Below are 24,539 nucleotides of genomic sequence, written 5' to 3'. Positions count from 1 at the left end.
GCATGCTTCAGTGTTGCTTGCCTCGAAGCGAGCATGAAAGGCATTTAGCTTATCTGGAAGGCTCACGTCACTGGGCATCTCGCATCTGTGTTTCCCTTTGTTGTCCATAATAGTTTTCAAGCCTTGCCACATCCAACGACCGTCAGAGCCGTTGTAGTAGGATTCAATCTTATTCCCGTATGATGCTTTGCTTTTTTGATGATTGGTCTGAGGGAATAGCGGGATTTCTTATAGGCGTTCGTGTCGTCAGTTTTCATGTCTTTGGTTATGCAAACATTTGTTTATTAGATTATTTTTCTCATTAAGAATAATGTTAATCTGAGCAAGATAGCGGCTAGAACACAATAGTCTAGATCACCTCAAGACAAAAACGTAAAATTCAAATATTAGCATTTCACAAACAGGTATTAATAACCTTCAATCTGGATATCAACACAAAACAGATCATAAAACTAGAGAAATGTGTTGACAAATATTATGAAAATAAGCAAAACCCAAACATGATGGAGAGTAAAATAGGGGAACCTCAAAATGAAAACATGACTCTTCTACAGACAGAGATGGTTGAATATTTTCACCACCGGGAATGGTAAAGGTCAACACCGATCTGTTAAAATCAACAAATGACAAACTGGGCATACTAGAACTTGTCAAGTATGAGATGAGGCAAGCCTCGAGATTAGTCACGAAAAAGCTGCGACATTGGAGAAAGATACAAACAAGCTAAAAGGGAGAGTCTGTCATGTATGCACCGTCTCCGGCCTCCAGGCTGCTCGTTAAGGCGCACACCTGTCACCATCATTACGCGTATTAGCGCATAATGACACTCACCTGGACTCTATCACCTCCTTGATTACCTGCCCTATATATGTCACTCCCCTTGGTTCCTTCCCCAGGCATCATTGTTTCTGTTTCTTGTCTGTGCGTTGTTCGTGTTTTGTATTATGTTACATTTATTTATTAAAACACACTCCCTGAACTTGCTTCCCGACTCTTAGCGCACATCGTTACACAGTCAATAATATGGAAACCGATATTAATAAACTTAAAAAGGAGAACACCGTTCTGAGAGAAGCCTTACTTGACATACAGACTAGATCCATGAGAGAGAATCTGGTACTTACTGGTATCCAAGAGAAAGAAGTTCCTGAATGTGTAGTTAGGGAGTTCCTCTTTACAGTACTTCAGTGTTCCCATGAGATCCCATGCGAAGCTGTCAACGAAATCCAACTCGAATGTGTACACCATTTTGGACAGAGAGGCTAGAGGTATGAACACCCAATCGGTGCCAAATTTGCTTTCTTTAAAGGTAAAATAATGGTTAAAAGCCTGGGTAAAAGACTTGCTGGCACGAAATAGACATTAATGATCAGTTGCCGAATCTTCAAGGAAAATAGTTTGTTAGGGAAACGTGTAGCTCTCGTAGACAATAAACTGTATATTGATAACCAAATGTTCAGAGACACACGGCTGTTATAAAAATGATAAAGTTCTCATAGAGGAAGCGAATAATGGAACACACAATACCAGCCATGGTAGGGATTGTAATAATACAAAAAAATAAAAATAGAAAAGCAATCTTCAAATATAACTAATTGGAACACAAAAGTACTAATTCAACATGGTGGAGATGAAAACACAGCAGACAGAAGGCACATTATGTGGGTATCTGTGGATGTACTGTGATGGAAGGTGTGGCGTGTGTTTTTGGTGTTTGGGAAAGTGTGGCGTTAAGCGAGTGAGAAAGGAAATGATTGCAAATCCCAGAAACAATGTACTGTATGTCTGTGAGCTGTCTGTGAGCAGGGGTTGTGGGAGCGTTTTCAATGTTGTGCAGATGAGGGATATACATATTATAGTTAATGTATGTATTTATTTATGGTCGTAATGGAACGGTCCACAACCCCAGACACCCACCTGAACAACCTAGACACTAAAGAGAAGTCGCTATCTGTTTTATGGGCCTGCTGTAAGCTGCCTGTACGGTGCCTTGAAAAGGCCGCCCACCAAAACTCATGGACCAGGAAAGGAGGGCATTAATCAGAGAGGCAACAAAGAGGCCAAAGATAACCCTTAAGGAGCTGCAAAGCTCTACAGCAGAGATTGGAGTGTCTGTCCATAGGACCGCTTTAAGCTTTATACAGTCCACAGAGCTGGGCTTTACGGAAGAGTGGCCAGAAAAAAGCCATTGCTTAAAGAAAAAAATAAGCAAACACGTTTGGTGTTCGTCAAAAGGCATGTGGGAGATTACCCAACCATATGGAAGAAGGTACTCTTGTCAGATGAGACTAAAATGTAGCTTATTGGCCATCAAAGAAAACGTTATGTCTGGCGCAAACCCAACACCTCTCATCACCCCGAGAACACACAATTCTGACCAGGTTTCCAGTAACCTGCCGATGAAAAACATCCCCTCAGCATGATGCTGCCACCATGCTGTGGGGATGTTTTTCATCGGCAGGTTACTGGAAAACTGGTCAGAATTGAAGGAATGGTGGAAGGCACTAAATACAGGGAAATTCATGAGGGAAACATGTTTCAGTCTTCCAGAGATTTGAGTCTGGGACAGATGTTCACCTTCCACTATGTCTGTGGAACTTGTTCAGTTTAAGTCTCAGTTGTTGAATCTTGTTATGTTCATACAAATATTTACACATGTTAAGTTTGCTGAAAATAAACACAGTTGTCAGTCAGAGGACGTTTCTTTTTTTGTTGAGTTTCTTTTCATTTATTTTATAGCTTAATAAGCCATATCTGTTTATGATTCAATAACATATTTAAAATCATCCATCTCCCTTGAGGATCTGTTTGGACAATTTGCACATTTGGATCAAAATTACTGTTAATTAATGTCATCCCCCTTTTGAATTTCTTTGCCCATGAGAGAAATATATTTCGCCCTCCCCAGTCCTTTTTCCACAAAACTTCATCTAAAATTGTTGAATGAGTTTCCTGTAAACAATAGATATTATTTTCTTTCTCTTTTAGCCAGGTAAATACTGATTGTCTTTTGTTATTTTTTTTATATACTTATTTCACCAATTACCATAATGAGACACAGGTTTCAATTCTATTTATCATAATACATGTTTGTAAACGTACCATTAAAAAGTAACATGATGATGGAGTGTCTATATAGCTGTACCATGATCTTTGCATTGCTACTAAGTAAACCTCCAATTGGCCACTATTCCACCCGCTAAAACACCTCCTCATCGCTTGTTGGGTTGTCGTCCCAATGACCGGCAGACCATCCCCGACACCCCAGATCCCCGGAGAGACTGGGACCCATTCTTCGAAAAGAGCACACAGTGCCACCCACAGAACAGAAGCAGATCAACCGCCCAAAGCATTTCCATTGCCCTCACCTCCATTTGTATTATATGTAGCATTTAAAAAATTATATAGATATTTAAAAAAAATCATTTTTATCTTAATTTCCACAATTAGCTATTAATATATGTAGTAATGTAGGCAGTTTATGTAAAGGATTGTTACCTCGTACCAGTATTGCCATTACAAAAATTACGTTTTGACAAGCAATTATTATTTTATCAAAAAAATTATTGTGATTCATCCTATATTATCCCTAACATCTTTACTCCCTCACAGCACTTGTGGAATACACACACACACACACACACACACACACACACACACACACACACACACACACACACACACACACACACACACACACACACACGCACACACGCGCACGCGCACACTCAACCCCTTTCCCCAACAAACAACCATACAGTCAGATGCTCAACAGTTGCACCATCCCAGAGCTCAACTCAAGAAAGATCTTGATTTATGAATGCATATTCAGTTGCAGCTGTATGAGAAGGCCTGCAAAAATGGGGAGATTTGATTATCCATTGTCACGTCCTAGGTGATGGAGATCAGATTTACACCCTTCCACTGAAACACCCACATGTGGTCCCCAGTCGTGACCATATTCCCAAGCATCTCTGTGCAGTCAGACCTTTGATGATTTTGTGCCACCAGGGCCACAATAATATGCCCCGTCTCTGAATGTCTGAGTGTGACCCCCTCCCCATGGGTTACTGCAGATAGTGTTGCCAGCACATTTTCCAAATTTTGTTGCCTTACAACCTGGAATTATTTTATTGACAATATTTAGGAATTATGTTCTCGCCTCAATTACTTATAAGTTCGTGCTGTCCCGCCCTTCCCATGTGTGCCCAGGTGCATATTCGATAGCCCATGTACATTCAGGATGTAAGGCTTACTAGTTATAGCAAATGTTAGGAAGACATGGTTGTTGTAAAATAAAGTACAAAGATCATTAAAAACAGCAAAGCTGACCACATCTTTTCACCTTTGTTTTACTTGGGTCTTTTTCATTTGCCATGTTGATTAGCTCCAGCCAATGGAAGCTCGGTGCAAAGAACAATAATGGAATTCATCCATTGATGGACGGTGACAAAAATAATGACAGCATTTCACTGTTTTATTGGTGGAGTTTATGGATTTGCATGTGGCTGTGCATTATATTATGTCTGAATAGGAAAGAGGATCTGAATCAAGCCTATTGGTATTCTTGATCAATTATTGATCCAAAAAGACACTGTTTTGGTGTTAAATCCACATCTGCTTGCATTGCTTGGTAGTGTATTAGCACGGTACGAGACAAGATAAATAATACAATTTAAGTCAAATAAAAATAAACTGTATTTTCCTAAATTGAGACGTGAATAAAAAAACGTGTCATCACATCAACATCATTCAGAATGTATCTGTTTTCAGTATAGAATGACATGTATGCAGATTATCTTGCAACTTTTTGTGTTTTGTCTCAATGATTGTTCTTTAGTAAGATAGGAAACTCTACAGTGTGTTAGTCTGAGAAACATTAACTATATAGTTGTTTTATTGTTGTTGAAACCTGGAAATGTACACGTTGAGAAGTGATTTTGTAACAACAGTTTTGAATGGGTAACTGTATCAAATATAAATCATTTATATCAAAATGTATATCAAATGTATACCATTAGCGCAAATATAAACTGCTTTCATCACTGCCATGTAAAACCATTCTTGTAAGTTGGAGCGACTGTACATGATTGTCTGGGGCTGCTGTACAGAGAAGTCATAGAGGGGAGGCAGGGTAGCCTAGTGGTGAGAGCGGTGGACTAGTAACCGGAAGGTTGCAAGTTCAAACCCCTGAGCTGACAAGGTACAAATCTGTCGTTCTGCCCCTGAACAGGCAGTTAACCCACTGTTCCTAGGCTGTCATTGAAAATAATAATTTCTTCTTAACTGACTTTCCTAGTTGAATAAAGGTAAACATTTAAAAAAGAGCATCTTTTAATTTAAAAATGTATCCTTGAGGCTCGGGTTTGAAAACTTGAAAAGACATTGACATTTCTGACTATGTAACATAATATTGTTATTTAAAAATAAAAAAAATTAAAATCTGTCAATCAACCAAATGTATTTGTTAAAAAACCCTTTTTGCATCATTAGTTGTCACAAAGTGTTTTACAGATACCCAGTCTATAAAATCTAAGACCTATCAATGCATATGCTGCAGCACAGCATCTAGGAAACACTCCATAAACCTAGGATTAAAACTAGAGAGGGACCATGCTCCGAGGGCTGTGCTGAGTGCACATTTAAGAGAACATGTGCCCCTTATTGTTATTCAAGATGTTCCAACGTTCGTAGATGATCCGCAGGGTCAAATAATAACCAGGGTGGCTATAGAGTGGGCAGAAGTTCAACACTCAGGAGTCAATGTCATGTAATTTGTATTTTTCATAGCCTGAGAGAGAGAGAGAGAGAGAGAGAGAGAGAGAGAGAGAGAGAGAGAGAGAGAGAGAGAGAGAGAGAGAGAGAGAGAGAGAGAGAGAGAGAGAGAGAGAGAGAGAGAGGATCAATGACAAAGTTCTCACAGAGGCACACTGTAACATATATTAGTAGTCCCCCCAAAATATATCATTGTCTTTCAGAGCTGTTGCAATACAAAACATTGAAACATTGTTAAAGACTTGTTACTTTGGTATACATTGAGAGGTAGTAGAAAGAAAGAGAGAGAGAGTAATATATCACTCACACACACAGACATGGCTTCAAAGTTGGTCATAGTATCTAGTCTGAGAGGTCCGATATAATAAGATTTAACTTAAGAGGGTAGAAGCTATTGTCTACAAACAGTATGAATAAAAACAATGGCTACTGCTCAATGGATAAATAGCCTTCATTTGTTTTAAACATACATGTCAATGAAAACAATGAATCTATATACAAACATATAGGGAGGGGAAGTTGAGTGAGCTGGGGCATTTTATGTATTTAAAGTGTCATTTTGGGATGCATACTAAAAAATGAAAATATTTCATCTATATCTGACATGTTAAAGTTGTCTTCTTTTATTAAACCCATAACCATGTGTGTGAGGTGTATACTTTTGTTTCCCAGTAGAATTGTTTAAGACTATGCCCCTGATTTAGCCCACTGCAGTAAAATGTTATTAAGGGGGTCAAATGGATCTGGTTAGGTCAGCGTTAAAAGGGGCCCATCTTCAAAAATACAAATGAATCTTTTTGGGGAGGTTGACTAAGACGTACACTGGACACTCCATCCCCGGGACCCCCTGAGAACTATTTTTAAAAGGTTAAAGGTTAGACAGGTTTAAAACAGTTGTTTCCAAGACACTAGGGGACACCCTTTGTGCACATATAATTAATTCCCTTGTGTGCAAGAGACCTAGATGAGCAACATGTTGACCATTAAAACATGGATTGCTGAGAACTCTTTTTAAAAAGTTTAAAGGTTAAACAGGTTTAAAAAACAGTTGTTTCAATGACACCACACACAGACACACCCCAATGAACCCATTCCCCTTGTTTAGAGAGAGAGAGAGAGAAGAGAGAGAGAGAGAGAGAGAGAGAGAGAGAGAGAGAGAGAGAGAGAAACAGATCGGGGGACAGACAAACAGAGACATCATTAAAAGTAAATTACATTTTCTTTTCAAATCTTTTTCTTTTCTTCTAAATCTTTAGTACAGAAATGCATACATATTACAATTATTAAAAGTTTACGATGCAATATTAAACTATACCACTACAGTTTGTTTTACTAAACCTTTATACAAGGTATTACGACACAATACACATTTATATGTATAATACTTTTTGTAGGAAAAACGGATGATTACTTTCTTAGAGAAAAAGAAGAGTTTCCCTCCTTTTGTAATCAGTTTCCAAATCCCTGTCTTCACGCTGGCCTCAGACATGGCCTCTTCCACTCTGGCTCTCCACGGCCTTCCAGGTTTCGCATGTTTTTATTATCGATGATAGATAGATCAACCTTCTTGCCGTTAAGCCCAAGTTTTGTGTTGAGGACAGAAGGGACCATCTTCGTACATGTTTCCGATGGTGGAAAAACTGTTGCACTTGTTTCATCAAATTAGGTACCTTAATTAAACCAATCTCGCCACTTGAAGCTAAAGACAGGCACAAAATAGTTGACCCCTGTGCAAGCGTTTGAAAATACAAACGAACGAACAGATTTGGTTTTCACATAGCCGACTAGGTGAATAATCTGTTGATGTGCCCTTGAGCAAGGCACTTAACCCTAATTGCTCTGGATAAGTGAATCAGCTAAATAGCTGAAAATTAAAGTGTGAGATCAGTCTTCAACAGGTTGCGTGACCCCTTTGTCTGCACTCCATAGGTCATAGCAAGTCGTAGTTATCTACCTTTAATTATTGTAATGATATCAGCAAGTTCTATATCTATACTGTGTATTATTTTGTCATTATCTTACTGATAATGGAATTTATATGTTTAAAGTAAGGATTAGAATATTCCACCCTGAAACCATATAATTGTATGAAATTGATTAGAATCATAAAGTTACTAGTAATGAGGTGTGTAGGTTTAGTCAGTAAAATGATCTCTCTGTACAAAATGTCTCAATAGTATCTTAAACACAGACTGTCTGAGCAAAATTCGGTGCCGACCTTGGCTAGGGGTCACTGAGAGATTTGGTAGAGGGCAGGGAGTACTTCTCACGGCCTCCCTAATCTTGGGGGAGGACAGGGAGTGCTTCACACGGTCTCCATAATCTTTGTCGTCTGGGTAATGATACAGTATGGTGTTTAGGATACCTACTGTTCGTGTGTATGTATGTGTGTATGATATCTACTGTTTGTGTGGAAGTATGTGCGTATGATACCTACTGTATGTGTGCTTGTACAGTGGGGCAAAAAAGTATTTAGTCAGCCACCAATTGTGCAAGTTCTCCCACTTAAAAAGATGAGAGAGGCCTGTAATTTTCATCATAGGTACACTTCACCTATGAAAGACAAAATGAGAAAAAAAATCCAGAAAATCACATTGTAGGATTTTTTATGAATTTATTTGCAAATTATGGTGGAAAATAAGTATTTGGTCACCTACAAATAAGCAAGATTTCTGGCTCTCACAGACCTGTAACTTCTTCTTTAAGAGGCTCCTCTGTCCTCCACTCGTTACCTGTATTAATGGCACCTGTTTGAGCTTGTTATCAGTATAAAAGACACATGTCCACAACCTCAAACAGTCACACTCCAAACTCCACTATGGCCAAGACCAAAGAGCTGTCAAAGGACACCAGAAACAAAATTGTAGACCTGCTGGGAAGACTGAATCTGCAATAGGTAAGCAGCTTGGTTTGAAGAAATCAACTGTGGGAGCAATTATTAGGAAATGGAAGACATACAAGACCACTGATAATCTCCCTCGATCTGGGGCTCCACGCAAGATCTCACTCCGTCGGGGTCAAAATGATCACAAGAACGGTGAGCAAAAATCCCAGAACCACACGGGGGGACCTAGTGAATGACCTGCAGAGAGCTGGGACCAAAGTAACAAAGCCTACCATCAGTAACACACTATGCCGCCAGGGACTCAAATCCTGCAGTGCCAGACGTGTCCCCCTGCTTAAGCCAGTACATGTCCAGGCCCGTCTGAAGTTTGCTAGAGAGCATTTGGATGATCCAGAAGAAGATTGGGAGAATGTCATATGGTCAGATGAAACCAAAATATAACTTTTTGGTAAAAACTCAACTCGTCGTGTTTGGAGGACAAAGAATGCTGAGTTGCATCCAAAGAACACCATACCTACTGTGAAGCATGGGGGTGGAAACATCATGCTTTGGGGCTGTTTTTCTGCAAAGGGACCAGGACGACTGATCCATGTAAAGGAAAGAATGAATGGGGCCATGTATCGTGAGATTTTGAGTGAAAATCTCCTTCCATCAGCAAGGGCATTGAAGATGAAACGTGGCTGGGTCTTTCAGCATGATCCCAAACACACCGCCCGGGCAACGAAGGAGTGGCTTCGTAAGAAGCATTTCAAGGTCCTGGAGTGGCCTAGCCAGTCTCCAGATCTCAACCCCATAGAAAATCTTTGGAGGGAGTTGAAAGTCTGTGTTGCCCAGAAACAGCCCCAAAACATCACTGCTCTAGAGGAGATCTGCATGGAGGCATGGGCCAAAATACCAGCAACAGTGTGTGAAAACCTTGTGAAGACTTACAGAAAATGTTTGACCTCTGTCATTGCCAACAAAGGGTATATAACAAAGTATTGAGAAACTTTTGTTATTGACCATATACTTATTTTCCACCATAATTTGCAAATAAATTCATAAAAAATCCTACAATGTGATTTTCTGGATTTTTTTCCCTCATTTTGTCTGTCATAGTTGACGTGTACCTATGATGAAAATTACAGGCCTGTCTCATCTTTTTAAGTGGGAGAACTTGCACAATTGGTGGCTGACTAAATACTTTTTTGCCCCACTGTATGTGCGTATGATATGTACTGTTTGTGTGGAAGTATGTGCGTATGATACCTACTGTTTGTGTGCTTGTATGTGCGTATGATATCTGCTGTTTGTGTGGAAGTATGTGCGACGCTATAAAATGGATGTCTTTGTATTGTGGACTTCAGAACGTTCTCTGAATAAACTGTACTAACCTTTTGCATAAGCTGAGTCTTTGACTAATTATTATTGAACCCAGGGTCTGACAAACCTCAGGGATTGGTCAAAGCTATTGATTGATTGTTATTATCATTGGGATTGAAAATTCTCCTGATACTTACCAAGGAGGGAGAATGGAAGAGGGATAACTATGTGGGCCAAAAGGAGGAGGTATCAGAAGAAAACGGTGCAAGGTATTATGTCACCGGAATATGAAATGTACGCGTGTCCTGATTCTCTACCCTTCACCTTGAAGTGTGCACTTGTTCACTCCCCCTCATGTATTCGAAAGTGTTGGATTGAGGCAAGAACAGCTCTAGGAATTTCCCACCATTTCCCTTACACCCCTGCATTCCTTTTAAATCACAAGGTGAAGTGTATGAGTGTACAGTTAGGGAGAGATCGAAGGAGAATCGAAAAGCAACATCTGTCTCACTATTCAATCTTGTGTGGTTGTAATTTAGAGTGGCGTTGTGCCCTCGGTTGTGATTTTGAAGTTGTAATAGTGAGATGCTGTTGCTCTTAAGTTAAATATGCATCTTGTTTACAAAAGTTTAAAATTGAGTGTTAATGTTCACCCATGTTGGCCTTCTTTGGAATGCATTTTTAACTTTCGAGTGAGAATGGTTTCTTCTTAATTTAGGCCATTTTTAGTTATCCTCGTCTTTAATCTGAACCCAATTTATGCTGTCAAAGGACTTGGAAACTGGCTGTCCTCAAAGTTTCTTTATGACTGCCCTCAATGTTCATTTTGAAACATTCATGTACATCAGTTGATATGTGGGTAATGTGTGTGAATCTCCTAAATTCAGTGTCAGCCTGCAGCAAATAAGAGACTATAGCTAATACTATAAGAGACATATTTATCCCTTGCTTCGATATTAGGCTACAGATTGTAGAATATGTGGCAAGACAGGGGACTTCTCTATTGAGGGATTTTCTATAAGCAGAGTTAAAAGTTAGCAGTTTAGGGGGATAAATTGTTGTAGATACGATACAATATACTTAATTGTCCATTAACACTGAGTATACGAAACACAAGGAACACCTTGCTAATATTGAGTTGCACCCCCCCTCAGTTCGTCGGGGCATGGACTCTACAAGGTGTTGACAGCATTCCACAGGGATGCTTCCCACAGTTGTGTGAAATTGGCTGAATGTCCTTTGGGTGGTGGACCATTTTTGATACACGCAGGAAACTGTTGTTGCAGTTCTTGACACAAATGGGTGCGCCTGGCACCTACTATCATACCCCATTGAAAGGCACTTACATTTTTTTGTCTTTTCCATTCAATGGCACACACATACACAATCCATGTGTCAAGGCTTAAATATCACTCTGTAACCTACATCCTCCCCTTGATCTAAACCGATTCAAGTGGATTTAACAAGTGACATCAATAAGGGATCATAACCTTCCCCTGGTCAGTCTATGTCATGGAAAGGGCAGGTGTTCTTAATGTTTTGTAAACTCTGTACATGGAAATTGATTTCATGATGCCAGCATACAAATACATAAAACACAACACATTATAATACATACAGTATGGAAAACTGGAAAGATGTAAGTCACATATTCAAAGCCTCTGCGGCCTACTGTCCGACCATGTATTTCTATATGGCTGTACTCTTAAAGAAGAACAAAGGAGTAAATGGATCTACCCCACAACCATAAAATTAAATATCCTTAAATTGTCCCAGACAAGGATACATCTCATGACCTTTACATTAACAGTATTTAGGCAGTGATGTCAAAGTTGCAGGGCCGTAAATTAGTTGTAGGTTCAATGCACTTACACTCCAGCAAACTTTACAGTTGGCACGATGCATTCGGGCAGGTGGCGTTCCCCTGGCATCCGTCAAACCAGATTAGTCCTTCGGACTAACAGATGGTGAAGCGTGATTCACCGCTCCAGAGTCCAATGGCGGTGAGCTTTACACCACTATAGCCTACACTTGGCATTGCACATGGTGGTCTTAGGCTTGTGTGCGGCTGCTCGGCCATGGAAACCCATTTCATGAAGCTCCCAACGAACAGTTCTTGTGCTGATATTGCTTCCAGAGCCAGTTTGGAACTCAGCAGTGAGTTGCACTCGAGGACAGACGATTTTTACACACTACGCGTTTCAGCACTCGGCGGTCCCGTTCTGTGAGCTTGTGTGGCCGACCACTTCGTGGCTGAGGCTTTGTTTCCACTTCACAATAACAGCACTTACAGATGACCGGGGCAGCTCTAGCAGGACAGAAATGTGATAAACTGACTTGTTGGAAAGGTGGCATCTGATGACGGTGCCTCGTTGAAAGTCACTGAGCTCTTCACTAAGGCCATTCTACTGGAAATGTATATTTTTAAGGAGATTGAGTGGCTGTGTGCTCGATTTTATATACCTGTCGGCACCGGGTGTGTCTGAAATACGCAAAACCACTAATTTGAAGGCGTGTCGACATACTTTGTATATACAGTGTAAATAATACAGTAGATCTAATAGATTCACTGTGTATTCTTCATTATTAATTACTTCAGTGGTTACAAACACTGTCCTTCGGGTACCTTTGTGCATTATTTAAGAAACTCTATGGATTAAAGTCATCAAGTCCCCATATTATGGAACATTTTATGAGCAGCCAACCAAGCTAGCTAGCATTAGCTCACTGTTTTGTGAACAAATAAACTTGTGAGCATTGCCTTTCAGCTTTGCTTTCATTTACTCAGCTAAACTGACTATCTACACTACCGTTCAAAAGTTTTAGAACACATACTTCAAGGGGTTTTCTTAATTGTTTTACTATTTTCTACATTGCAGAATAACAGTGAAGACATCAAAAATATGAAATAACAAATGGAATCATGGAGTAAGCAAAAAAGTGTTAAACAAAATAAAATATATTTATATTTCAGATTCTTCAAAGTAGCCACCCTTTGCCTTGAAGCATTTATTTGGGCTGCAATCTGAGGTGCAGTTAACTCGAATGAACTTATCCTCTGCAGCAGACGTAACTCTGGGTCTTCCTTTCCTGTGTTGGTCCTCATGAGAGCCAGTTTCATCACAGAACTTGATGGTTTTTACAACTGTAGTTGCAAGAAACCTTCAAAGTTCTTGACATTTTCCAGGATTGACTGACCTTCATGTCTCTGTCGCTTCTCTTTGCTTATTTGAGCTGTTCTAGCCATAATATCGACTTGGTCTTTTGCCAAATAGGGCTATCTTCTGTATACCACCCCTACCTTGTCACAAGCTCAAATGCATTAAAGGAAAGTTAAAAGTTAACAAGGCACACCTGTTAATTGAAATGCCTTCCAGGTGCCTACCTCATGAAGCTGGTTAAGAGAATGCCAAGAGTGTGCAAAGCGGTCATCAAGGCAAAGGGTGGCTACTTTGAAGAATCTCAAATATAACATATATTTTGACTTGTTTAACACTTGTTTGGTTACTACATTATTCCATATGTGTTATTTCATTGTTTTATGTGTAATGTAAATGCCTTAATATTTTTGGACTCAAGGAAGAGTAATGGGGATCTCTAATAATTACAAATTCAAATGTCTTGAGGTCTGTTTCGCTCTAGCAAAAACGTAAACAAATTGTCAAACACTGGCACTACACATTCAAGTATATCTGACCAAATTATGAAAGACAAGCATTGTAATTTGGAGTGTGGAAGAGGTGAATAAATGATTGTTGACAAACCACTGGGACATAAGATATGACTGGCAGTTAAGAGAATGTAAGAAAGAGCACATTTATCATCATATTGCTGTCTAGTTTCAAACAGATGCTGGAATATGAAGTGATAGTAGTGTGATTCATCAGATACATTTCTGATGGCACTAATGTCATCCCATAACAGAAACCTGTTGGTTGTTTCACTGTTCCAAATGGATTCCAGCCCTAATGGATTTTAGGGGAATAACTGAAAACACAATTTCTCTCATGTTAAATAGTGCAACTTTTGTGTGATTTCCCAAATCTAAGAATGTCGCTGAAAGAAAGACGGTTCTGCCGAGTTATTCGAGGAAGGCTCCACATCACTTTCTCGCTTGAGTATCTTACCTAATTATTTTCAAATCATATTTTTGCTATTTTTGTAGCTTTAGCAACTACGTGTGTGTTTTCTATCCATGTTCGCTCCTCTCCCTGTAGGATTTACAGACGCTCCCCACCCCTGGACTGCAATCCTTCTAATAGTGTACACTGCACACACAATTCATGTGGAATTACAGGTCTCTGGCAGCATTTGGAACTGCCAATCTGTGGTCAAGAACGCAGAGTTCATCTCAGCCTATGCAGCCCTTCAGTCCCTTAACCCTGGCCCTGACGGAGACATAGATCACCCTAGAGAACACGGCTACTCCAGCTGCTCTTTATTCTTCCGACTACGTTTTCTCTCATTGAAAAATCTGGATGAAGCGGTGGTGGCACAGGTCTACTCATTTCTCGCCTGTCCATCTCATTTGAATTCCATGCTGTCACTGTAACTTCTCCACTCAAGCTTAACATTGTCATCTATCGCTCACCAGGTGCCCTCGAAGAGTTCCTCAATGCCTTGATTAGCTCATTCCCTGACAATGGCTCACCGCTCTTCAAACTTGGCGACTAACCTCTCGACGTCTGGCTACGATTCATTTCTGTCCAACTCTCTCTTTCCCCTCCTTGTCTCTTTTCACCTCACCCTTTCCCAATCCCCTCCAACTCAAAGCAGGCAATACACCTGACCTCATCTTTACTAGAGGCTACTTTCCTACTAATCTCAATGCAACACTGCTCCATGTCTCTGATAACTACTTTTCCTCCAACTCTTAACCATTCAGCCCCTACCCAGATGGTCATGCATTGGGCTGTTATGGTGACCGTATTACCGCCACACCGGGGGTCACGAGTCATGAGGGCAGTAAATTTCCACGTGGCCGTTTAGTCAATTAATGATTAATTAGGCTTCTCTACGCTCCGATCCTGCTGATGGTCATTAGTAGCCTACCAAACTTGCTAACTGCCTGGTACTCAGCACTCTATTGCTCCTCTAATCACTCTGACAGAAATGTTGCGCAACATGAGCTCATGGACTATCATGAGGTGTTTGATTAGATTTTCGATTACATTTGCATTTATATAGGCTATTGCAATCGCGCAAGACTTAAAAAGAGAATCCCATCAGCTTTCTATATGTTAGGTCTACTATATTTAACTTTTCAACATTCCTAATATTAAGCACATTGCTGCTCTTTACAACTGGAGTATAGCCTACCTGGATGGTATGAAAATTAACCATGGGAAAAGCGTCCTCCATTCACTATTTAAGTGCATAGATGACATACAATTCTTCCACCTTTTTCAATATGCTCTTCGGAATTCGATAAGGACGTGAACAGTTGCATCCCCGATGTGTCGCCTGTGAGAAGGACACTGTCACGTGACGGGCATTGGCTAATAATAATTGAGATATCTGAGAGAGCCATGTGAGTTCCAGGTGCTTCGGAGCACGCAGCTGAGAGAAAGGAATTATAATTATTATTTTCAGCCCAGGGGCACAACGGCCACTGCCCGCAAAAGGCATTCCTTATTTTAGGGGGCATTACAGCCACGCAAAGAGGCCACCGGGACATTCGAGGCATTATCAAGTGCCTGTCAAATTGTAAATGAGAGACTGATGAAGTGTGTGCAGCCTGCGCAAAAAAACAAAGCAGAGCTCATGCCTTTCATGCAACTTTTTTCAAATCATCATTAGTCACCATCATGCAGCCTTAGAATGTACAGTGGCAAGAAAAAGTAGGTGACAATAGACAAACACAGTCTGCTTAAACTAATAACACACAAACAATGATGCTTTTTAATGTCTTTGTTGAACACACTGTGTAAACATTCACAGTGCAGGGTGGAAAAAGTATGTGAACCCTTGGATTTAATAATTGGTTGACCCTCCTTTGGCAGCAATAACCTCAACCAAACATTTTCTGTGGTTATGGATCTGTGGTTGTGGACTCCAATAAAGTTGTAGAAACATCTCAAGGATGATCAATGGAAACAGGATGCACTTGAGCTCAATTTAGAGTCTCATAGCAAAGGGTACGAATACTTGTGAATAATGTATTTCTAAAAACCTGTTTTTGCTTTGTCATTATGGAGTATTGTGGAAAAAAATCAAGGGGTCTGAATTCTTTCCCAAATACACTGTATATACAAAAGTATATGGACACCCCTTCAATTTAGTGGATTCGGCTCCCACGAGCCACACCCGTTGCTGACAGGTGTATAAAATCTAGCACCAAGCCATGCAATGTTCAGAGACACACATTGGCAGTAGAATAGCATTACTGAAAAGCTCAGTGACTTTCAAATTGGATAGGATGCCACCTTTCCAACAAGTCAGTTTATCAAATTTCTGCCCTGCGAGAGCTGCTCCGGTCAACTGTAAGTGCTGTTGTTGTGAAGTGCTCTAGGAGCAACACTGGCTCAGCCGCAAAGTAGTAGGCCACACAAGCTCACAGAAAGGGACCGCTGAGTGCTCAAGCTAGTAAATAGTCTATCCTCAGTTGCAACACTCACTACCGAGTTCCAAATGGCCTCTAGAAGCAACATCAGCACAAGAACTGTTCATCGGGAGCTACATGAAATGGTTGCACACGGCAAAGCAGCCGCACACAAGCATAAGATCACCATGCGCAATGCCAAGCGTCTGCTGGAGTGGTGTAAAGCTCGCCGCCATTGGACTTTGGAGCAGTGGAAACGCGTTCTCTGAAGTGATGAATCTGGGTTTGGCGTACGCCAGGATAACGCTACCTGCCCAAATGCATAGTGCCAACTGTAAAGTTTGGTGGAGGAGGAATAATGGTCTGGGGATGTTTTTCATGGTTCAGGCTAGGCTCCTTAGTTCCAGTGAAGGGAAATCTTAATGCTACAGCGTACAATGACATTCTAGACGATTATGTGCTTTCATTTGAGGAATGCCCTCTCCTATTTCAGCATGACAATGCCCACTTGCACGAAGCTAGGTCCATACAGAAATGGTTTGTCTAGATCGTTGTGTTAGAACTTGCCTAATCCGCACAAAGCCCTGACCTCAACCCCATCAAACACCTTTTGAAATTAATGAACAATATTATGCTGAAATGTCTTGAGTCAGCAAGTATTCAACCCCTTCGTTGCATGGACTCACTCTGTGTGTAATAGTGTCTGTACAAAGACACATTCGTCCTTCCTAAAAAGGCATCCTGGCTGAGTCTACTTTCCACCAGGCACTGGGAGACGAATGAACCTTTCAGCAGGACAATAACAGCAAGACAATCTGGAACCTCTCTTTCTAAAACTATGTGCCGAAATTGTTGCAACCCCTATTACTAGCCTGTTCATGCTCTCTTTTGTATCATCTGAGATCCCTAAAGATTGGAAAGCTGCCGCGGTCACCCCTCTCTTCAAAGGGGGAGACACTCTAGACCCAAACTGTTACAGACGTATATCCATCCTGCCTTTCTATAGTTTTCGAAAGCCAAGTTAACAAACAGATCACCGAGCATTTCGAATCCCACCGTACCTTCTCCGATATGCAATCTGGTTTCCGAGCTGGTCAAGCCGCACTCAAGGCCCTACACGAGATCATAACCACCATCGATAAAAGACAGTACTGTGCAGCCGTATTCATTGACCTGGCCAAGGCTTTCGACTCGTGTCAATCACCGCATTCTTATTGGCAGACTTAACAGCCTTCATTTCTCAGATGACTGCCTCGCCTGGTTCACCAACTACATTTACATTTACATTTAAGTCATTTAGCAGACGCTCTTATCCTTCTCTGATAGAGTTCAGTGTGTCAAATCGGAGGGCCTGTTGTCCGGCCCTCTGGCAGTCTCTATGGGGGTGCTACAGGGTTCAATTCTCGGGCCGACTCTTTTCTCTGCATATATCAATGATGTCACTCTTCCTGCTGGTGATTCTCTGATCCACCTTTTCACAGACGCCACCATTCTGTATATATCTGGCCCTTCTCTGGACAGTGTGTTAACAAACCTCCAAATGAGTTTCCATGGCCTCCAACTGCTCTTAAATGCTAGTAAAACTAAATGCATGCTCTTCAAGCGTTTGCTGCCCGCACCCGCCCGCCCGACTAGCATAACGATGACTGGACGGTTCTGACTTAGAATATGTGCACAATTACAAATACCTAGGTGTCTGGTTAAACTGTAAACTCTCCTTCCAGACTCACATTAAGCATCTCCAATCTAAAAATTAAATCTAGAATCTGCTTCCTATTTCGCAGTAAAGCCTCCTTCACTCACGCTGCCAAATATACCCTTGTAAAACTGACAATCCTACCGATCCTTGACTTTGGCGATGTCATTTACAAAATAGTCTCCAACACTCTACTCAGTGAATTGGATGTAGTCTATCACAGTGCCATCCGTTTTGTCACCAAAGCCCACACTACCCACCACTGCGAACTGTATGCTCTCGTTGGCTGGTCCTCATTCCATATTTGTCACCAAACCCACGGGCTCCAGGTCATCTATAAGTCTTTGCTAGGTAAAGCCCCGCCTTATCTCAGATCACTGGTTACCATAGCAACACCCACCATTAGCACGCATTCCAGCAGGTATATTTCACTAGTCTCTGCTGCCAATGACTGGAACAAATTGCAAAAATCACTGAAGCTGGACACTTACATTTCCCTCACTAACTTTAAGCATCAGCTGTCAGAGCAGCTTACCGATCACTGTACCCGTACACAGCCCATCTGTAAATAGCCCACCCAAGTACCTAACTATCCTTTGGACACCCCAGTATCTCTACTTGCACATCATCATCTGCACATCAATCATTCAGTGTTAATGCTAAATTGTAATTATTTTGCCACTATGGCCTACCTTACCTCCCTAATCTTATTACATTTGCACACACTGTACATAGATTTGTCTATTGTGTTATTGACTGTACGTTTGTTTATCCGATGTGGCCAATTGTTGTTTTTATCGAAAAGCTGTGCTTGATCTTGGCCAGGTCGCAGTTGTAAATGAGAACTTGTTCTCAACTGGCCTACCTGGTTAAATAAAGGTGAAATAAAAAAATTACCTAAAACAGAAGGCCAAATCTACACTGGAGTTGTTTACCAAGACAGTGAATGTTAGTTTTGACTTAAATCTACTTGAAAATCTATGGCAAGACCTGAAAATGGTTGTCTAGCAATAATCATCAATCAATTTGACAGAGCTTGAAGAATAGATAAAAATAAAAAAAATGTTGCACAATCCAGGTGTGGAAAGCTCTTAGACTTACCCATGAAGACTCACAGCTGTAATTGCTGCCAAACGTGTACTGACTCAGGGGTGTGAATACTTACGTAAATGAGATATTTCTGCATTTCATTTCCAAATAAATAAGCAACAAGTGGGTGAGAAAAGATGGTTGTAGATGGGTGAGAAAAAAATTAAATGAAAATTGAATTCAATTTTGAATTCAGGCTGTAACGACAAAATGTGAAATAAGTCAAGTGGTATGAATACTTTCTGAAGGCACTGTTTTTTTTTTTTTTTTTTTTTGGGGGGTCCCTAAGCATCGGCTTATGTCGCTTAATTAAGCCCAGGGTCAGCCCTGAGTGCACTACTTTGGACCAGAGCCCTACGGTCAAAAGTAGTGCACTATGTAGGGAACAGAGTTCTACAACTTGTTTTGCTAATGTGTTTTAATGCATAAGTGAGTGAAAGAGGGATTGCATTTCACTAATGGATTAAATTAAGAATGACAGACTTGTAAACACATAACACTTATGTTTTTTTCTGGCAGAAAACTAGTCATTACTTTTGCTGTCCACATCATGGCATTTCATATCTTGAAAAAATTCAATAGGATCAGATTAAAATAATGCTTCTGAAAGAAGAGGTAAATTCATACTCAATCGTGGAGTTTAGATTTAATTGAAGCAGGGTACACAGCAACAAAGAAAACTGGTAGGGAGACAAATCATTATACTTCATACCGGTGCAGTTCACTTTTTAACAGTACAAAAATAAAGATTCTATATTTTCACCACAAAAGCAATTGTGGCAAATTACTTTGAGTCAAAGAGTAAAGAAAGCATAGAAATAAACTAGTGAGAATATATATTGCCTCTATTCATGTTTATGGCATATAAAACTTTACACTTAAGGTATCTAAATCACACTGTATGCTACAGAACAATGAATTTGTTAGTCCAGTGATATGGCTCTCTGGGTAACTCTGCAGTTAAGCTAATTTGCCATTGAAAAGGCAGCAAACATTTCAAAACAGGAATGTGCTTTACAATAGCCCAAATGGTATCAACTGCCCCAGAAACAAAAAAATGACTACTTTTAAATACATCGTTAGCTGTGCATATGAGATTTGTTTTTAAAATAAATCAGAGGATACAGTATGCCTTGTCATTAGAAAATATAGTAGAGACAGTAATCATGTAACAAATCATAGCATACATTCTTGCTCACACAAAAACAATCATGTTAGCGAGTAACAGAGTGTTCTGGTTGGGATATTGTGGAAGCTAGGGGGTACACACATTTGCCATACAAAAACAAATGTTTTTAACAGGTAGAATGAAAGAAAGGCTTAGCAGTCTTGAGCACAGAGTGTATACTGGGTTTATATTTGCACTTGGTGAGAGATGCAACATCAAATTTCGAAACATATTTACCATATTTGAGCAGTGAATACAGAAAATTGGGAGAGCATCCATGTGAAAACTACACAATCCTTATTCAACAAATATACTTAAATACCCATGTACATAAGGATACATACATAACAAGATTAAATCAAACTCATAATAATAAACCCCACTCCCTAACAGATCATTTTGACAAGCATGTATTACACTTAGGCTTAAACCTAAGAGTTCTAATGTAGGAATAAGAACTCATTTTTGTCAACATATTTGTCTGCAAACCGAAATGAGATATTGCACCTCCCTGAACAGAAAACAAAACAATAACACAGAAGAATAACAGGATTAAATAAGAAATTAGACACCATACCAGGAATTTAGTACAAAAGAAAACTTTTTTCCAACAATAATACATTACATTTCAATCTCTCAACAAAAAAAATGTCTACGTAAAAACACAAATCATCACAAGCACATGTTTAAAACATAGTTTACAAAAACAAAACTGTCATTATACTCAATACTCAAGACTGCTAAGCCAATACCATTTTATTGCTAAAACTGGACAAAATAGATTATACTGCATTTTGTTCAAAGCCACACCGATACATTTTAAGTTCAAGTTTGATCAAAAAAAAGAAAGTTATATTCTCAAGACCAGAGGGTATTCCAAATTGCCCAGTAAAATATCAGTTTTTAGGTAAAAAAATAAAATAAAATAAGAAAAAAGAAAAGAAAAAAGAAATAGATTTTCGTTAATTATTTTTGTTATTCTATAGCTAGTGCATTACAAAAAGGAAAGGTAAGCCGCAAAGTGTTGAAAATATACTTTAGAAACCTCAATAGTACTGTTAATAGTTCTGTTTTCATCATCTCAATGATTCCAAAATCTTCATAAGATGGGCGTCCACTCTAATGCTCCTGAAAGATATTACAAAGAGGAAAATGTTATGTTGTTTACCATGCATTCATTCATGCAACAGCACACACCAATACACGCATGCCTGTAAACATTTCAAGACTTGGCTTTAACATATACCTTCAGAAAGTACTCCGACCCAATTTTCGGGCAAGAGGAAATGCTGGCATTACAGAGGCAAGGGGGGTCCATGCGAGATTAAGGCAAAAAAGATAAACCGGCAACCTCTTCCCTCCATTCTACTGGTGAATGTAGTCACTCGACAAAAAAATGGATGACCTCCGATTGTGGATTTGCATGACAACGGGACTCTCAAAATCGCAATATCCTTTGCTTTTCTGAAACATGGTTCTCGGACAAGATACCCCCATGGCTATCCAACTCAATGGATTTTCCATTCACAGGGTGGACAGGACAGTGGAGTCGGGGAAATCGAGGCGGGGTTTGCCTCCACATCAACTCCAAGCTAACTCCAGTGCGGTGGAAGTGTCGACCCACTGTTCACCCGTCTTGGATTACCTGATGGTCAAATGCCGACCCTTCTACCTTTCGAGGGAGTTTTCAGCTCTTATCGTGACTGTTGTATTCCACCAGGATAAGATAAATAACTAGCTGGCACTTAACAAACTGTGCAAAGCCATAAACAAGTAAGAAAACCTACACTTAAGAAAGGTCCTTGTTTTGGAAGAAAAGCACATTTTTTGTCCATTAAAACTAGACGTCGACCGATTAATCGGTAATCGGCATTTTTGGATGCCGATTATGGCTGATTACATTGCAATCCTGGAGGAGACTGTGTGGCAGGCTGACCACCTGTTACGCGAGTGCAGCATCGAAAGGACCTTGCGGCTGCAAGGAGCCACGGTAAGTTGTTAGCTAGCATTAAACGTATCTTATAAAAAACAATCAATCTTAACATAATCACTAGTTAACTACACATGGTTGATGATATTACTAGGTTAACTAGCTTGTTCTGCGTTGCAAATAATCAATGCGGTGCCTGTTAATTTATCATCGAATCACAGCCTACTTCAAACGGGGGATGATTTAACGAAAGTGCATTTGCGAAAAAAAGCACAATCGTTGCACAAATGTACCAAACCATAAACATGAATACCTTTCTTAAAATCAATACACAAGTCTATATTTTTTAAACCTGCATATGTAGTTAAAATAAATTCATGTTAGCAGGCAATATTAACTCGAGAAATTGTGTCACTTCTCTTGCGTTCATTGCACGCAGTCAGGGTAAATGCAAAAGTTTGGGCCGCCTGACTCTTTGCGAACTAATTTGCCAGAATGTTACGTAATTAAGACATAACATTGAAGGTTGTGCAATGTAACAGGAATATTTAGACTCATGGATGCCATAAAATACGGAACAGAATAAACGTTTTGTTTTCGAGGTGATAGTTTCCAGATTTGACCGAAGGCTCGTATTTCTGTGTGTTTATTATAGTTAAGTCTATGATTTGATATTTGATAGAGCAGTCTGACTGAGGGGTGGTAGGCAGCAGCAGGCTCGTAATAGTCAAAGGTATATGGTTTAGAGAGAAATAGTCAACGCGTTATAATTCCTGTAATAACTTGTGGCTGAACTTGAAAGGGGTTCCTTTGTTATTTTACTGTTCCATAGAGAATGTCTTGATCTACTTCCAATAAGGTCTGTGTTTCGTGCAGGCTGAAACCGCCTCTGTTCATGTCTTCCATAGAGAATGTCTTGATCTACTTCCAATAAGGTCTGTGTTTCGTGCAGGCTGAAACCGCCTCTGTTCATGTCTTCCATAGAGAATGTCTTGATCTACTTCCAATAAGGTCTGTGTTTCGTGCAGGCTGAAACTGCCTCTGTTCATGTCTTCCATAGAGAATGTCTTGATCTACTTCCAATAAGGTCTGTGTTTCGTGCAGGCTGAAACCGCCTCTGTTCATGTCTTCCATAGAGAATGTCTTGATCTACTTCCAATAAGGTCTGTGTTTCGTGCAGGCTGAAACGCCTCTGCATTTTGATACCCGTGTAAATATCACTAGGATAAGGTCATGTTTGTCAAAATATTTTCTTAAATCCACTCTACAAAAAAAATTATCTTCGCTTATATTTAGCCAATATTGATCAGAGTTACCTTGTCCTATGGATATCTACACAGTTATAAAACAGACCTTATTTTAAATTAATCTAAAAAATATCTTATGGAATAAATGAATGAAGGAACCGCTTTTCAGATTTTGCTAGAAGGTGTTATGGGAATTTTGACTCGCACTTTGGTAGTCAATTCTTACAATGTCCATTATTAAAATAGGATTTCATGCATATAGAAATTACAGTTTTTGTTTTCAACATTCATCACAAGTAACTTAAACTACATTTTTATTCAAACAGTTGAGAGTATTTGTCTCCTAAGCAGACTCTTCAGTATCATTGTCACTTCAGAGCGGTGTGTGTGTTTTACAGATGGCAGAGAAAAGGAGAGCACCAGTGTGGGTATTACATGGAATTGGCACTAGGGAAAGCAAGGTGTCTTATTTGTGATAAAGATGTAAGCATGGGGTCAGCAACGGCTAAATCAATAAATACCACCAACCTGTGGTATCACCTTATTAATAACACCCATCCAAAATATGTATTATATTAAGTTAAAATAAAAGTGTTCATTGTTCATTCAGTATTGTTGCAACTGTCATTATTACAATATATATATATATATATTTTAAAATCGGCCGATTAATCAGTATCGTTTTTTTTTGTGTCCTCCAATAAATGGGTATTGGCGTTGAAAAATCATAGTCGGTCGACCTCTAATAAGGACATCCAATAGTCAAAGGTATATGAAATACAAATGGTATAGGGAGAAATAGTCCAAAAATAACTACAACCTAAAACTTCTTAACTGGGTGTCACACCCTGATCTTTTCCCCCTGTCCTTGTGATTGTCTCCACCCCCTCCAGGTGTCGCTTATTTGCTCTGGTGTATTTATCCCTGTGTTTCCTGTCTCTCTGTG

General features: G+C 39.8%; 1 protein-coding gene across 6 annotated transcripts in view; it reads right to left on the bottom strand.

The window, feature by feature from the left end:
• Positions 1-4,680: 4,680 nt before the first annotated feature.
• Positions 4,681-24,539, bottom strand: part of LOC118394889 (far upstream element-binding protein 3-like) — an 89,689-nt gene continuing 69,830 nt past the window's right edge. For 3 of the 6 annotated variants that reach the window (XM_052463993.1, XM_052463992.1, XM_052463991.1), the window contains one exon: positions 4,681-5,791. In XM_052463993.1, the coding sequence (XP_052319953.1) occupies positions 5,747-5,791 (45 nt within the window). In that variant the 3' untranslated portion in view covers positions 4,681-5,746. Of the gene's footprint in view, positions 5,792-19,864; positions 21,545-24,539 lie in introns of those variants that run through there. The other 3 variants (XM_035788506.1, XM_052463994.1, XM_035788504.2) reach the window with 1 other exon arrangement.

The sequence above is a fragment of the Oncorhynchus keta genome, chromosome 15 (genome assembly GCF_023373465.1).
Source record: "Oncorhynchus keta strain PuntledgeMale-10-30-2019 chromosome 15, Oket_V2, whole genome shotgun sequence".
Taxonomy (NCBI): Eukaryota; Metazoa; Chordata; class Actinopteri; order Salmoniformes; family Salmonidae; genus Oncorhynchus; species Oncorhynchus keta.
Note: the sequence above shows the minus strand (reverse complement) of the source record. Positions and strands in the feature narration are given on the sequence as shown.